The sequence below is a fragment of the Drosophila montana genome, unplaced genomic scaffold, assembly GCF_035044405.1.
Source record: "Drosophila montana isolate Dmon_TW-CO22-7 unplaced genomic scaffold, ASM3504440v1 contig_203_1, whole genome shotgun sequence".
NCBI classification, from domain to species: domain Eukaryota; kingdom Metazoa; phylum Arthropoda; class Insecta; order Diptera; family Drosophilidae; genus Drosophila; species Drosophila montana.
In genome coordinates this window covers 83,926-97,183 of record NW_026996956.1, presented here as the reverse complement: position 1 = coordinate 97,183, position 13,258 = coordinate 83,926, and the positions used below count along the sequence as shown (strand labels likewise).

At 42.2% G+C, this 13,258-nt stretch overlaps 4 protein-coding genes across 4 annotated transcripts; 3 read left to right on the top strand and 1 right to left on the bottom strand.

Annotated features, from left to right (window-relative positions):
• Window positions 1-53: 53 nt before the first annotated feature.
• asun (integrator complex subunit 13 asun) lies at window positions 54-3,197 on the bottom strand. Its single transcript, XM_064679625.1, has 4 exons — window positions 2,436-3,197; window positions 1,343-2,372; window positions 454-747; window positions 54-389 (listed from the first exon to the last, which is right to left on the bottom strand). Exons 1-4 carry the CDS (start codon window positions 2,965-2,967, stop codon window positions 200-202), a joined length of 2,046 nt encoding a protein of 681 aa, XP_064535695.1. The 5' UTR covers window positions 2,968-3,197; the 3' UTR covers window positions 54-199.
• A 140-nt stretch (window positions 3,198-3,337) lies between these two features.
• Window positions 3,338-6,170, top strand: bor (ATPase family AAA domain containing bor). Its single transcript, XM_064679626.1, has 5 exons — window positions 3,338-3,750; window positions 3,898-4,372; window positions 4,437-5,261; window positions 5,322-5,520; window positions 5,579-6,170. Exons 1-5 carry the CDS (start codon window positions 3,540-3,542, stop codon window positions 5,678-5,680), a joined length of 1,812 nt encoding a protein of 603 aa, XP_064535696.1. The 5' UTR covers window positions 3,338-3,539; the 3' UTR covers window positions 5,681-6,170.
• A 774-nt stretch (window positions 6,171-6,944) lies between these two features.
• On the top strand, window positions 6,945-9,069 carry LOC135426520 (zinc finger protein 420). Its single transcript, XM_064679627.1, has 2 exons — window positions 6,945-7,334; window positions 7,398-9,069. The coding sequence occupies exons 1-2, from the start codon at window positions 7,155-7,157 to the stop codon at window positions 8,919-8,921; spliced, it is 1,704 nt and encodes a 567-aa protein (XP_064535697.1). The 5' UTR covers window positions 6,945-7,154; the 3' UTR covers window positions 8,922-9,069.
• A 763-nt stretch (window positions 9,070-9,832) lies between these two features.
• On the top strand, window positions 9,833-13,111 carry centrocortin (cerebellar degeneration-related protein 2-like). Its single transcript, XM_064679495.1, has 2 exons — window positions 9,833-10,057; window positions 10,129-13,111. The coding sequence occupies exon 2, from the start codon at window positions 10,152-10,154 to the stop codon at window positions 12,594-12,596; it is 2,445 nt and encodes an 814-aa protein (XP_064535565.1). The 5' UTR covers window positions 9,833-10,057; window positions 10,129-10,151; the 3' UTR covers window positions 12,597-13,111.
• The last annotated feature ends 147 nt before the right edge of the window (window positions 13,112-13,258 follow it).

Sequence of the window (13,258 nt, the reverse complement as noted above, 5' to 3'; positions counted from 1 at the left end):
TATATTCTAACAAAATTTTTTATAATTTGGTAAAAAGTATAATATATAACTTATTCGTCAACTATTTCTTATTTAAGAAAATTTTACAAGCCAGAAGTCAATTTTAATAATAGAAGAATCTTTAGATGTTCGTGTGAAGTACATATAGACATTGAATGTTCATGCTTTTAGTAGACTAATCTACTCAGCTAACGTATAGCTAACTGCGAATAGACTCATCTTTTAAATTTGACGTTACTACGCCAGGGGTAAGAATATCTTTCTCTTTATTTCCAAAATCGGGATACAATTTCGCTGTTTGACCCAGTGGCGTACAAAGGCGTCCAGAGAAATCCAACCGCTTGTTTGATTGGCTGCGTTCTGCTATGCTAATCATGTCCAGCAACGAGCTGCAAACGAGTTAGTGGGAGTTTTCATTTGTAAATGTTACACAAGAATTCATCTTTGACCTACCGCTGTCCAGAGCTAGACATGCGTCGCTTGCTAGCCTTTAAAATGCTGATGGAACTGATGCTGGCGCTGCTTGTGGGCTCAAGGCGTTCGGGTGACAGGGGCGATTCTGTATAGGAACGCAAGTGTGAAGCACCCGGCTCCAATTTGCTGCTCACATCACCATAGGCCGCTCGCAGGCTTTGCAGACTCTCTAGCAGATTCTTGTGATGTGGTGTTTGGGCATTTAGTTGAATTAATTGCTCCAGTTCCCTGTAGAATAGTCTGTACTGATCCTTTGTTTTGCCTACCTTTGGGCTACAGTTAAATTAAGTTTAAGAGACAATTATAATATATTTTTTATATGTATTTGCATATAATAGTGAGAGAGTAAGCTGCTTCTAAGTGAACAAGGCGAATTTGTCCTAAGCGGTATCCGGATTCTTTAGCCTTTCTAGCCACTTATTGTGTTTTCAATTTTAACAGTTTTATGAATACGACTTTCCAATTCAAAAAAATTATTAATGGCTAATTTGCTTGATTAACGACGAAAGAAAAGGGAGTTGTCTTAGTTGGACCTTTATAACCACAGTTTTTTTTTTGGCTGAAAAAACGTATCGACGTTTGCTAATATAAAAAAAATCATATAGACACTAGCACTAAAACCGACCATTTAGTAAAGAACTACTGAACTTAGTGCGGATACATCATTCAACCTGTAATGCCCATATGACCATCGCCGAACCGACCAAGCAAAAATTTAATTTGTGTACCTTTCGGCACACAGATTGAATCATAAACATCTGTCTTTCCTTATAGTCTTAATTTTCTATCCTAACATTTGCGCTAGTTTAAACAATCCCCTGATACGATCATTGCCATGGCGAAGATTAGTTAGGTGCTATCTACTTACCGCGCGTTATTTGTAGTATTAAAGGGTAGCATGTCGCCTCGGGATGCGCTTTTGTATAGCTCGTGGATTTGCTGCTGGCAACGCACTTCGTCCTGCTTGTCCATATCCTCCTTGACTATCAAATGCAAAAAGTGTGGAAGCCAGCTCAATTGACGTTGCAAATTGAACAGAATTGTTACATTCGTGGTTCTAGGAAAGTAACGCGGTAGTCGCCTCCATAGATGTTCACCCTGTGAACTTTTACCCTTGGGCTTCGTCTTCAGAGGCACCATTCGCGAAATCTTAAACAGCTGGCCTAATTCAGGTATGCGATAGTCGGAGACACGTCCACCAGGTCCATCACTTATTGACGGCGCCTCGTCCATGGCAGAGCGTGCTATGGATAGGGAGTGCACAAAGATTTCGCCGCCACGAGCCGACAGCATGTGGCTGGTTGTCTTGGTGCCCGTTTTGCGGGGCACCTCCAGCAGCACAGAGCGTCCGTTCAATAAAAAGTTGATCAGGCAAGAACTGGGACGTGAGGTCACGTCAACGGGTGTAACATTATACTGTCCGACACAAGGCTGCAGATCAGAAGAACCACAGCCACGTGGCGTGCACCATTTAAGTGTAACTGTTTCGTAAGTGGTCCCTGGCTTTATACTTGTGGTTAAAGTAAAATCCGGTCCGCAGACTTTTGTATGCGCAGCGCGCTCATGCAATATTTCTACATCATAATTAGCGCTTGAATTGGCATTCTGTTCCTCTTTCATAGGTATGTTGGTCACCGTGGTGCTGGCCAGATCGTAATGGCCCATAATAAGATGCAATAGTTTATCCGAGATGTCTGGTGCGTTCACTGTGTGTATTTCGACGTCCAGGAGTGGTGAGATTTCGAGCAGATTACGATTGGTCACCAAGGATTCCACTCCTAATGGCACAATATTTAATATGACCAGATGGCAATGATCTATCTGCAGACCCTTTTTGCTAGGCGGTGCAACCAATGCATTTTGCTGTAGCAATACCGTATTAAAAATGTCTTCTAAGCCTAAGGAACGTTAAAAAGTTAAAAACATGCTTTAGAACTTGTCCATTTGCTCCAAAGTCTTACTTTTCATGCTTGTATTATCCCGCGCCGATGTGATGCAGATGACACGTCCCTTGTTGGGGATTTGTTTGCAACCGACTTGGGTCGCTAACAGCTGCTCATCCGTTGGCTCTGCCAGGGCCTCGATAGCTGCTCGCAGTCCATGTATGACCGAGTAGTCTGATGATTGTGGAATACTGCGCGATGGTACGCTAACCATCATCATGGCATTAGAGACATGCGACATATTTTGAGTGCTGGGGCTCCAGGTGTTGACTATGTGTGCTGCCGTATCGGAGACAATAAAACGCACATGCTTTTTCCCCGGAAATAGATCCCAAACAATGCGACAATATTCAATGGAAGACTCAACGGCACAGGTCCACAAACTTTTGCTTAGCTGTGTGCCGACGACCATGGAGCTGCTACCGGAAGCCGGTGTCTCCTGCACCGGTTTACCCTTCAGGTAGTCCATGGATATATATTGCTCGCTGGAAATGCTGAAATAGCGAGTATGGTCTAACACAAATATCGTTTTTTGGTTACGTTCAAACATTTTACGCCAGATTTTAGAATTCTGCAATGTTCAAATTAAAGGAAAAACTCAAGAACTGTTTGTTGACAACAGGTGTTGCAATAGAGATGGGCTAAATTTGCATCTGGCGACTTATTCACCGCGACCGCAGAGGGCGACTACATTATCGCAGTAACTGTTACTTATTTGTATAACGCATCACGATATATCAAAATAATCCACAACTTTGTCTACCGAACTCAACATGACAACATAACATTAAAAATCAAAACCAAAATATAAACTTATCGGTCCTATCAGGCTCCTTGCACTGTGGAATTTATTTCATTGTTAATAATTGCTAGAGTTATGAAGTCAAAAATCTGTCCACCCTATTTAACATCTGATCAAATTCTATCGATTCATTGCAAAAAATATCATAAGTAATATATATCTATGTGTTTCTTACATCACTACTAGAATCACGTTGTCGAATGTGGGTTTGAAAAGAAAAACGCTCCTACAATTTATTTTTAGGATATTTCGTGCTTTTATTGTGACAAAATTACGTTTTGAGTGGGTGTCAACATTGTCAACACGAATAACATAGCAACATGTCGTGGTTATTGGGTAGAAATCGTCAGCAGCCAACGGAGATTGGCGGTGGAGCAGATGGAACTGATAATCCGGAGGGCAAAACTGCCGGTGAGCGTGGTAACGACACGCAGCTTACAAGAGCCGAGCGCAAAGCCATGGAGGCGTATCGGTTTGATTCCTCGGCGCTGGAGCGTGCCGCGGACGCCGCCAAAACATTGGAACGTTCAAGTAAGTGTTAAATCAGCATGCATAAATTTCATCAACGTTTGCGCGCATTGCATAATCGATGTCACAATGCTGATTGATGCAGCGTGTGTGCGTGTGTATATATATACATATATATATATGTGGTATTTACTGACTTATTTGTTACAGAACATGCACGGGAAGCATTGGAGTTGTCCAAGATGCAGGAGAGCACACGACAGCAAGAATATAACACCAAAGTGAAAGAATATGAGGCGCACATAGAGCAGGCCAAGGTGGAACAGAAGCGCATCGATCACGAGGAGCGACGCAAGACGCTTATCGAGGAGACTAAACAGCAGCAGCAGCGTGCACAATACCAAGATCAATTGTCGCGCAAGCGATACGAAGATCAATTGGTGCAGCAACAGCGCGTCCAGGAGGAGAATCTGCGCAAACAGGAGGAGAGCGTGCAGCGCCAGGAGGCAATGCGACGTCAGACCATTGAGCATGAAATTGAAATGAAGGAAAAGAATCGTCTTAAGCTGCTGGAGCATGAGCTGCGTGCCAAGGCGCGTGTGGATCGCGAGAATCGCGATATCAATCTGGAGAAGATTCGTTTGAAAGCACAAGAGCATCGTACAACAGTACTGGAGGGTATACGGTAAGCTCTCCTTGCATATGAAAGGCATGTTGAATTGTCATAAATCGCTATTATTATTTGTTAGCACTGCTGGCTCAGTGATTGGTGCCGGCGCCGAGGCCATGTTGACCGACTGGGATAAGGTACTGACTGCTGCCGGTGGATTGTCGCTGCTAGCATTGGGTGTGTACAGTGCAAAGGGCGCAACTGGTGTTGTTTCGCGCTACGTTGAGGCACGCATTGGCAAACCAACGCTTGTGGGTGAAACTTCGCGTTTTGCGTTCCTCGACGCACTGAAGCATCCATTTAACTATATTAAGCGCTTACGCGCAAAGCCCGCTGATGCCCTACAGGGCGTTGTACTGAATCCTAAACTGGAAGAACGATTGCGCGACATTGCGATTGCCACCAAAAACACGCGCATCAATCGTGGCCTCTATCGTAACGTTCTGATGCATGGGCCGCCTGGCACGGGCAAGACGATGTTTGCCAAAAAGCTAGCCGAGCATTCTGGGATGGATTTCGCTATTATGACCGGAGGTGATGTGGCGCCCATGGGTAAGGAGGGTGTCACAGCCATCCACAAGGTATTCGACTGGTCGCAGACCTCAAGGCGTGGCCTTTTGCTCTTTGTTGACGAAGCGGATGCTTTTCTGCGGAAACGTTCGTCAGAAAAGATTTCGGAGGATTTGCGTGCAGCGCTGAATGCATTTTTGTATAGAACTTCCGAACAAAATCCCAAATTTATGCTTGTGCTGGCATCAAATACGCCGGAACAGTTTGATTATGCAATCAACGACCGTCTCGACGAGATGGTTGAATTTACGTTGCCCGGTCTTGAGGAGCGAGAGCGTCTACTCCGCCTCTATTTCGACAAATATGTCCTACAGCCAGCTGCAGCAGGCGCCAAGTAAGTGCATGTTTAATTCTGCCGAAGCAGCTCAGTTGCTAAAAAATGTTTTGTTTTTAGACGTTTTAAACTGGACACATTTGACTACGGAAAGACGTGCGTTAAAATGGCGGCGTTATGCGAAGGCATGTCGGGTCGTGAGATATCCAAGCTGGGCGTCGCCTGGCAAGCTGCTGTGTACGCCTCCGAGGACGGTTTGCTTACAGAAAAAATGGTGCTGGATAGATGCACTGATGCTGCTCAGCAGCATAAACAAAAGGTAAGTGCCAACGACAGCCGAAAATGAGCCCGAAAATAATTAATTTAATTTCGCTCAGATGGCCTGGTTATCAGAGCAGGAGCGTGCCGATCACAAATCCATAACTGGAACTTCGGGAGCCGCTAAACCACCGCTAACACTCACTGCCAATAAACTGTGAGTTGGATCTGCTAGATCTATCTGTTGACTAGCATTCAAAATTTGTTTAGTTTTAAAAATGGACTATGAATAAGTGTAAAACGCGAAACGTTTTTTCTGGTCATTGGACCCTTTAGTATGTATATACATTGCACTGAATGTGTGTACACATGCATTTACTATTGTACAAAAAACATTGAGTCTTGCTGGGATTAGACATACAATTAAGTTTTACCTACTGATAATTGTATCGTAATATAGCATTGCATCTTAATAGTTAATTGTACAAAGTATCAGATCTGTTGCATTTGCAAGTTACAGCGTTGTATCTAGTTTTTAAAATTAATGCCAATTGCTAAGAACAGCAATTTTCAATTGGTCGGCGCGACACTGTGAGAGATTTATATTAAACTTCTCGTTGGCGCTGACACAAATTTGACTAATATGGCAAGTGATTCTCACACATGTATGCAATTGATTGATTTAAAATAAAAAGCAAATTGTTAATGGAATTGGTTTAAATTGAATTGTCGGAAAGAGGTAAACAAAATTTATCAGGTGCAGTGTCGGGTATTATGGCAATTATATACGAGAGTTAATTCAATTTGGCAAAATACTTAATGAAATGGCATGTAATGATATCTCTAAATAAGTTTTATGGGGTTCTTGGAATATCTTGCCCCAGACGGCTCACCACCTTGAAGATAGCCATACTGGAGAGGCGGCACTCTTGGAGACTTGTCTTGTGTCTGTCTGTCTGTCTGTCTGTCACTGTCAAATACATATACTCTTAACCGGTTTACTTCCCACCGGTCGAAATATTTTCAATGAAGACAGGGTATAAATACAAAGATTTCGATAATACGAGAATACTAGGCACGACAGGCACATCAAGAATACAACATGAGGTGTAATTGGAGACCTAGTGTTTATATATATGACGACACTGTAATTACGAGCTGACGAATGTATGAATACTGTGTTATTAAAACAAAATTTGTGTCTAACATGTTCTCATATATAATTGTGCTATAATAAATCAAAATGTAGACTTCACGATGAAGTTAGGCGAATACATTAATATTATTTTGCGTATTAAAAGAATACGTGAAAAGAAACGAAAATTCAAATCTATCGTTCGTAAAATCGTAAGTCGTAAATTCGATTATTAAATTTAATGTGTAATCGTTATTCGACGACTTTTATCTTCAACACGAATTTACCGATAGTCTAGAGTATTTTTACTCATTTGGCACTGTTAATAATTTGCATTACTTAAATATTTAAATTTTCAAGAAAAGCTACAAATATTTCGCTTAAAACCATGCTATTTGGACTACTTTTATCTAAGGAAACGAAACATAACTGTTATCTTTAGCACTGTTAGTAACATTTCGGTAGAGTTACAGTTTTTGGGTGCCCACGGGATGCTGTTAGAGTTGGGTTAAACAATAATAATACAAATATAAAGAACGCCTACTCCGAGCTATGATAAAATGGACAGTAACAAAAATGAGATTCCGATAATAGGTAAAGTCCAAATGAATGTTAACGAGCAAACCTGTCGCGTTTGCTTGGAATCTCACGAAACAACATTGAGCCTTCACGATGAAATTGAGTTTAATGATCTGAATGTTGAGCTGTGGCAGCTGTTAGAAAACGTATCCAATTTGAAGGTAATAATGTAAATCATACTACAAGCTATGAACCTTGTAACGTGAACGAAAAATTATTTGCAGTGCACTTGGAACGAACCCAATCTACCCACACAGCTGTGTCAGAACTGCACGCGCCGCCTGATCAGCGCCTACGAGTTTATACGAGAAGTAGAAAGGTCCAATCAAACGCTGCAGGAATTATGCAGTAATAAGAAGCAGGATCAATCGACTGATGGTCATGTGGATGTGGATGAGTACGAAGAATTACCGCGCCAGGAAGTGGACCTGCTACAATTGGAAGAATGCGAATCCGTCATTGAGTTGCAAGAAGTGGAGCTGCCGCCTGATGCCCCGGCGTATGAGGAAGCACCGTATGAGGGGGCGACTTATGAAGAACCAACGTTTGAGGAACCAGCCTATGATGAGCCTACATATGAGGAACTGTCTTTTGTGGAACCGCCATCTGAAGAGTTGCTTAATAGCGACAACGACCCCAGCGATCTGGTGACTGAGTCTGATGCGGACATAATTTATGATGCCGATCAATCTGAGGATCGTCCCTCGCAGCTAGGAATGCGCCTGGCACATTCACAAAACTTTATGTACAAATGTGCCAGCTGTCCACGCATTTTTGCCAAAAATAAATCGCTGGCACGCCACTTTGCAACAGCCCACAGCCAAGGGGCTGATGTAGCGGCTCAGGAGCTGGCTAAAGAGCACAGCAGCAGTGGCGCACTGATCTGCGAACATTGTCCGCGCATATTCAAGCGTCAGGATACACTGCGTAGACACATGATTGCATTTCACCCTGAGGTGGTCGCCGCTAGCGGTTATTCAGAAGATGCCATAATGAGCGCACCACCAAAACGTGCAGCCAAGCGGCGTGAATGCCCCCATTGTGGCATTAGCTTTCCTGTCTCCAGCCTGACCATACACATACGTCGTCACACTGGCGAAAATCCATACAAGTGCGATCAGTGCGACAGGGCATTTCCACGCAGTCAAGATCTTAGTCTGCACAAGCGTCAGCACACTGGAGAGCGCCCGAGCGAATGCAAAATATGCGCCAAGAAGTTCATTTCGCAAAACAAGTTGGCGCGGCACATGCGTCTGCATACTGGCCATCGACCATACGCTTGCGACAAGTGCGACAAGAGTTTTGTGCAATCTAACGATCTGAAGATTCATATGCGCCGGCACACGGGGGAACGACCTTACGTGTGCGGCGTTTGCGGCAAAAGCTTTGTTTGCGGCTCTCTTTTAAACATTCATCGCAATCAGAAGCGACACTATGAGACTGTAAGGGAAGGAGCTGATGGCTTCGATCCTGATCCCTATGAAAATAGTCGCGTGAATAAGCGTCGTGCCGAGGACATTGAACGAATGCGACTGCAGCGAGAGATCGACACGCCCACAGCTATTCTGCGGCCATACAACTGCGGCGTGTGTGGGGATAACTTTAAGAGCGGAGCCCTACTCACAATTCATCGCAATAAAATGGCCCACTATGAGATGGGCAAAGTGGACTACGGTGATCCCTATGAGCAAAGATACAAGCAGCAGCAGCAGGCGCAGCAGCTCAAAATTGTGCAGAACGAAGATTAACTTTTAAGAGCGCAGCACTTAACCAGTTTTTATTTAATTTATAGTTAAGTCTTGTCAGAATTACAGAAAAAATTCAATTTTCGTAGATACTCATGATAGACTTTTTTGCATATACACATAAATAAAAAATATAACACAGCTAAATACAAATGTATGTACATATTATAAATATACGTAAATTATAAAAAAAAAAATATTGGTTCTTATTATTAATTCATGTAATGTTTATAATTATATACATGAATTAATAAGTATAAAACAATAAATATTTTTAATTGAGTTTTAGTTGTTTAGTTTTTTCGCAACTTTGAACCAGATGACAACAGCTGTAATTTTTTCCAGATGCGTAGCAATCTTTTTTTAAGGGGGCCTGAAAGAAAAACCGGCTCACGAAATGCCAGCTTGAGCTATGTAAGTCGTTTTGTGATATGTGTATGAATGACAAAAAGTAAGGTTTCATTTTGTTTGATATGCAAACAAAATAGCTATTTTTTAATATATATGTTTATATACATATTGTTTTTGTTTAATTATTGTATATAGTATTTATATATTATTACTAAATATATAAATAATTTCTATCCGGACTTTTAATGATTTCCAATTGATTAAAAAAAACACAAACAATTGAAACGCTTTGCTATTTTAAAAATGTTACTAACGCCATGAAAATTCTTTCAAAATTTAGTCGGGTTTTACAAAATAAGGTAGAAATTGCAAAATATAAAAACAAAATTTATCGATATGCTTATATACATATGCTTAAAGCCTTATTTAAGTCATATATTTTTAATAAAATATGCTATACATGCCATAAAATAATAATCCTGTTTTATTTTGCACTAAAAAAACGTCCCTGTCTACTTTACTGGCTTTTACCGCTACAAGGGGTAGGTTTGCTATTTTAACTTTAGGGTTGCAATGCACTTGCACTTGCGTTAAAGCATAAAAAGAGCATAAAACCAATACTTTTGTCGTCGTTAACTTATGCAATTGGAATTGCTAATATCTGTGACGTAATACGCAAAGTATTTGCATAAAAAAGAAAGCAAATACAAATTGAATCGGATAGCTTAAAAAACGACCCAGTGCGTCAATTGTATGCATAATATGCTCACAAACTACATCAACTAAAGGTAAGGCAAAAATCAATAAACATGTGTTTTTGTCTTCAAGACCAATTAATACCCAATTATAACCACAACAGAAAACAGGGAAAAAGTCGGCAAAATGGACGGAAGCAAGCTTGAGGCTGACAACTGCGAGCCGGATGTGGATGTTTCACAATTCATGCTAAATGATTTGCAACTGGCAGCTGAGCTGGGCAAAACGCTGCTCGAGCGGAATAGGGAATTGGAAATAATGTTGAAGGAGCACAAAACCAGAAACGAAGAACAACAACGGGAAATTGTGCACTTGCGAAAGCAAATCAATGCCATGGCCGAAGTCAATGATACGCGTTTGAAGGTCTACGAACAGCTGGAGGTGGGCATACAAGATTTGGAGCGTAGCAATCATCGGCTAACGTTGGAGAAATCACGGGACAAGAAACAAATCAAATCGTTAGGAGCTAACATTGAATCTCTAGAGGCGCGCTGCGATGAACTCAACCAACAGTTGGAGGAGACTCGCCAAATGCTAACCGCAGAACGGCGTAAAAACGAAAGACCATTGCAGCAGGAACGCTGCACCGCAACGAGAAGCTCTGATCGGCCCTGTTTACCCAAACCATGGGCTGGCAATGATAGGGAAGTTGCCGATTTGAATGCAACGCCAATAGACAACGGCCCATTTGCTGTAAATGCCAACTCAACGGGTGTCACGGAAATCTCCCAGGCCAATGGATCGATGGCTTTTAGTGATGTGGGCAGTCCAGAGGAGATAATTGAAGCAGCCGCTGCTGCTGCCAGCAAGGCCGAGGATAATGAAGAACTTTTAAGTCTGATAACTGATTTGGAGTCAATAAGACGTGACTTTATGGCGGAAAAGCAACGTTGTTGCGAATTAGAGGAGCAGTTGGTAGCCATCATCCAAGAGAACCAAACGCTTCAGGGCCGAATCGCCATCACCAGCACAAACGAGGAGATGATGTCCATGCAGGATGAGTTCTCTCTGTTAGATGATGTAAGGCAAGGTCAAATGTGCAGTCGCTGCTTGCGCGTCATGGAGGAACAGGCATCAAACAATGACGGGCAGTCGTCAGTAGCCCAAACCGAAGACGGACCCGAAGACGATGAACGCAGTCTGTTGGGCAGTGAGTTTAGTTCACAATTGGCAGGTAATTGTGCTGAATTTTCAGTAAAGCTCAATGCAAACGAAATCCTCGAGTTGAAGAATGCTGGCAGTCCGAACCCATACCGAGACTTGGTGGAGAAATATGAAGCTCTGTTGGAGGTGCAGCGCACATCAAATGTGCGTAAAAGCAATGCAGTTAACGACAATAGCGTCCAGCTTTCAAAGGAAATTCACAACGCCGGCGAATCCAATCGGGGACAGCCAGAGATGCTCAACGTGGAGGCCAATCAAGAAACATTTACTACTGCGGACAAAAATGCAAAGAGTGTGCGGGGACGAACGTCAACCGAGTTTTCAGAGGCAGAGACCTCTTCGTCGGGCTTTTCGGATGAGACTAGCAACAAGTATACACAGACGGATGAGCGACCAGGCTACTTTTTGTGTTCGATTAGCAATGGCGAAGAATGCAAGCTAAGCATATATGACGACGTGAGTCCCATCGACTCACATTTTCAGAGCCGTCCGGAGTACAGGGAGTTGTTTAAGGAAATCTTTGGTGTGTTGAAAAAAGCCGCCGACAATAAAGACGATGGAGAAAAACTGAAATTGTCGGATGAGGATAGCGCACAACCCAATAGTTCAACAGCCCCAATAATCGATACAGCTGCCAACGAAGAGTTTTCAGTGGACTTTGGCGATGATACGCAGAGTATTATCTCATCAGTGTTTTCAGATCAGTCGTTTGCAATGTCCGAGTGCGTCACTAAGCTGGAACGGAAGACGGCCAAGAAGCATATTAACGAATGCAAAAATCAAGAAAACATGCTTTCCCAAGCAGGCTCCTTATCCATCGCACAATTGAGTGGTGCGGGAAAAACTGATGGCACAAAAACCATCGAAGAGAATGGTCGCGTACTGACACCACTGAAGCGCGAACCACTTGAATATTTGGCAGTTGGCGTGGGCATTAAGAAGAGAAACCGTCGCAAAAACCGTAGTCTACATAACAATGGTGGTCGCATCGAGTCGCCACTTGCACAACCCTCACCGTTAGCACAGCCATGTCCACCACACAGCGCTCGGCGTACACGTAAAGACTTTGTGCCAGTCCCTCCCGAAATGTTAGCGACGGAGCGCGTTAGCCGTAGGGCGCAAACAGATCGTGGCAGCACCGAATGGAATGGTTCACCGATGGTAATCTATAATCGGAATATGAGCGCATCTCGCGCCAAACGTACAGGCCGTGTGATCGAAGTGAACGGCGTTGAATTTCATCCAAATACGGTGTCCCAAGAATTCCACAAGCTCAAACGGCTCGATCTCTCTTACGCTGAAGTATTGCGCCGTGCTGATGCATGCGAGCATCAAAGTCAGCCGATGCGTTTGCAACGAATGCAACAGTCACGCTGGAACAACAAAAGTCAGAACAATCGTCGCTAAGCTTATTTATAATTATCCGTTGTATAATTTTTAACTATCAATATGAGTTTAATCAGCGTTTGCGACCATATTCCATTGCTGTCGGAGTGCCTAGCAGTTTCTTCAAGTGGACATTAATTCCTGAAATTGTGTCGCATATTTGTTACTCTTCAAGTTTTTATATGTAATCCATGTCCTCATTTCTAAAGTGATCAGTTTTGTAACATTTTTTTATTTCTTTACTATAAGTTGTATGCAATTTGTAAAATTTTCCAAGATAGTTTTTATTCCAACTAATTAACCATAGTTTTTAGCATTTTTCTCGTATTTTTCCTGTGTAATCTAGCCATACTATTGACGTACGAATAATTATACGTGTTTTTTGTAACTATATTTGCGATATACCAATTCAAATATACCATTATATGTACGCATATGTATGAAGTTCTAAAAGATATATATTTAATAAATAAGCATGTGTGCCAAGTCTAAGATAACTGAAACAACACGCAGCGACTAAATCTTTTCGAAATATATATTGATTTTTTCAATCAACAATGCTGGTCAAAGGTCAGGTAATTGATTTGGAAACCTTTCGGTTTTGTAGACATTTTGAGATAATCCGCAATGAATTTAGCTCGTATATTTACCATCTCAGCCCAGATAAGTAATGTGAGGTAACA